The 2,714-nt window shown below is 44.4% G+C and overlaps 1 protein-coding gene across 1 annotated transcript in view; it reads right to left on the bottom strand.

Moving 5' to 3' along the window:
• The window catches only part of MYO10 (myosin X), a 213,558-nt gene that overhangs the window by 91,933 nt on the left and 118,911 nt on the right, over positions 1-2,714 (bottom strand). The window contains exon 16 of the mRNA XM_011947462.1: positions 572-682. Within this exon, the coding sequence (XP_011802852.1) occupies positions 572-682 (111 nt within the window). The remainder of the gene's footprint in view (positions 1-571; positions 683-2,714) is intronic.

Raw genomic sequence — 2,714 nt, 5'->3', positions numbered from 1 at the left:
CTCGGCCTCCCAAAGTGCTGGGATTACAGGCTTGAGCCACCGCGCCCGGCCAGCTATTTATTTTTTAAAAAAGGATCTACATGTTTTTATCTGACTCAGAGAAAAAGTCTATTTTATTTCCTTTTTCTTTTTTTTTGAGACAGAGTCTAGGTCTTACTCTGTCACCCAGGCTAGAGCGCAGTGGTGCAATCACAGTTCGCTGCAACCTTGATCTCCCAGGCTCAGGCAATCCTCCCACCTCAGCCTCCTGAGTAGCTGGGACCACAGGCATGTGCCACCGCACCACATAACTTTTGTATTTTTTGTAGAGACAGGATTTCACCATGTTGCCCCGGCTGGTTTTGAACCCCTGAGCTCAGGTGATCTGCCCACCTCGGCCTCCCAAAGTGCTGAGATTACAGGCGTGAGCCAAAACTCTATTTTATTTCTAAAGCACTATCTGGTTTAAAAGCATGATACAAAAGGAAACAAAATTAAATATTCTCATAGACCTCACATACACCCAAATCCTCTTTTCAATTCTTGAAAGCACAGTGACGATGGATTCTCTAAGCCAGCAGTGAAAACGAACCTTGAACTGTGAGCTGACTGTAGGCCGCCGATGTTTGCTTCCACATTTCAAGGTATCCTGGTTGTTGCGGCTTGAAACATGTTCAAAAAGATCGTAGATAAAGTCAAATCTGTGTGAGGCAAGAGCAGGACGACAGTGAGGCACATACACCCATTATTAGGTGCAAGATTACTGTAATTAATGGTGCCCTTTCCCAATGATAATTTAAAGTAATACACTGTAGGGCTGGAAGAACTAAGACAGCTTCCGAAGATTTCAAACCAACCCCTGCCAAAGAGCTTTAGGCACTGAATACACGTGGCCGTGTCAGAGATCAGAGTCTGGCAGAGAAGGGGACTGGCATGACAGTGACAAAGGGTGGAATCCCACTTAGGAGCCCTGTGCTTTCTGGAATGCCATGTAAGCCTCTGTAGCCTCGGTCTCCTCACCTGCAAAAGTGAGATATTTGTTTTGCCCATCTTGCAGTGTTGCAAAGATTGAAGCAGTTAACGGATGGAAAGGTGCCCCTGGGAAACACTAATTACAGGGTGAGGCAGGCAATGGTTCAAATCCTGTCTCTCCTTCTTCCTAGCTGTGTTGGTTGGGCAAGATGTTTCATCTCTCTCTTAGCCTCAATATATTCATCTGGAAAATGGAAGTAATTTTTGAATATATCCCCTAATGCCAGGGTGAGAATGAAAGGGGAACATGTATGTAAAAGGCAGAAAGCATGGTACCTGGGATATCCTATATGTTGATGTTAGTTATTATCAAAAAGTTCTGTAAAATCCATAGCTACTATTAACAAGGTAAAAGTGAAAAGCTTCCCAATAATTTTTTTTTTTTCAGACAGAGTTTCGCTTTTTCACCCAGGCTGGAGTGCAGTGGTGCGATCTCAGCTCGCTGCAACCTCTGCCTCCTGGGTTCCAGCGATTCTCCTGTTTCAGCCTTCTGAGTAGCTGGGATTCCAGGTGCCTGCCATCACGCCTGGCTAATTTTTATATTTTGTAGTAGAGATGGGATTTCACCACATTGGCCAGGCTGGTCTTGAAACTCCTGACCTCAGGTGATCCATCTGCCTCGGCCTCCCAAAGTGCTAGGATTATAGACATGAGCCACCACACCCAGTCTTCAATAATTTTTTCATCTTCCTTGCATGGAAGGTATTATGGGCTATGAAGCTGGCAGGGTTACTGGCTTCACTGTCGCCAAGACAGTCGGGGAAGACTTCTGAGCATCTGCCTACCCACAAGCGGCAATATTAGACCTTTCCCTGGTCGCTTCTTGCTTTGCCCCAACCTTTTTCATTTTTGTTCTCGGGTTCTCTTTAATGCTCACTCTTTGAAGTTCTCTAACTGTGCTTTGAGCTCTTTGGAGAAAAGCTTTGGTTCCATTCATATGTCACAGATGTCAAAGGTAAAAGCGAGTGAAGCAAGCGAACAGCCCCAGCTCCTCAGTTTGTAAAGGGAAACATGGGGTTGAGACAGGAAGTTCTTTACCTCTCACAAAACTGCTTCATGCTAGCACAGAGGCAGCTGGTGAAACTCCACCTCGCTGGTCTCCAGGCCTGCAATCTTTTCACCTCGACAAACTGCCTCTACTTAACATCAATACAGGGCTCTTATTTAAACATATTGCATTAAATCGCATTAAACTAAGAAACTGCTTTGACAGCATGCTATGGTGTTTTTTAAACACCCATCATTTTTACAGGTGTGAAAACTCACCTAAAAATAAAACAGCTAACAATGTTGTAAATAGCGATTCCTCACACAGAATAGTTAAAGTAAGTTTGAAGATCAAATGTTTCAAATTCCAAGTTTCTAGGCTGATACTACCTTGTGTGGGCTCCCTTTGTCCCAATTCATTTCTATCTAAGTGACAGGTGGCCATCTAGTATTTACATTTCAAAAAGTAGTCCAGTTTTTAAGCTTTTTGCTACTTTCCTTCCTTAGATATTAAAAATGTATTTTTGTTACAGTTTCCCATCAGATCCAACACAGGTGCTGAAAGCTTTCAGGCGACGGTTTTTTCCCTAAACTTTCTCTCTTACACAGCCTCCTAAAAACAGGACACTTTCGCCGGGCGCGGTGGCTCACGCCTGTAATCCCAGCACTTTGGGAGTCCGAGGCGGGTGGATCACGAGGTCAGGAGATCGAGACCA

Source organism: Colobus angolensis, unplaced genomic scaffold (assembly GCF_000951035.1).
Source record: "Colobus angolensis palliatus isolate OR3802 unplaced genomic scaffold, Cang.pa_1.0 Scaffold266, whole genome shotgun sequence".
NCBI classification, from domain to species: Eukaryota; Metazoa; Chordata; class Mammalia; order Primates; family Cercopithecidae; genus Colobus; species Colobus angolensis.
The sequence above is the reverse complement of the archived record's forward strand: the minus strand, read 5'-3'. Positions and strand labels throughout refer to the sequence as shown.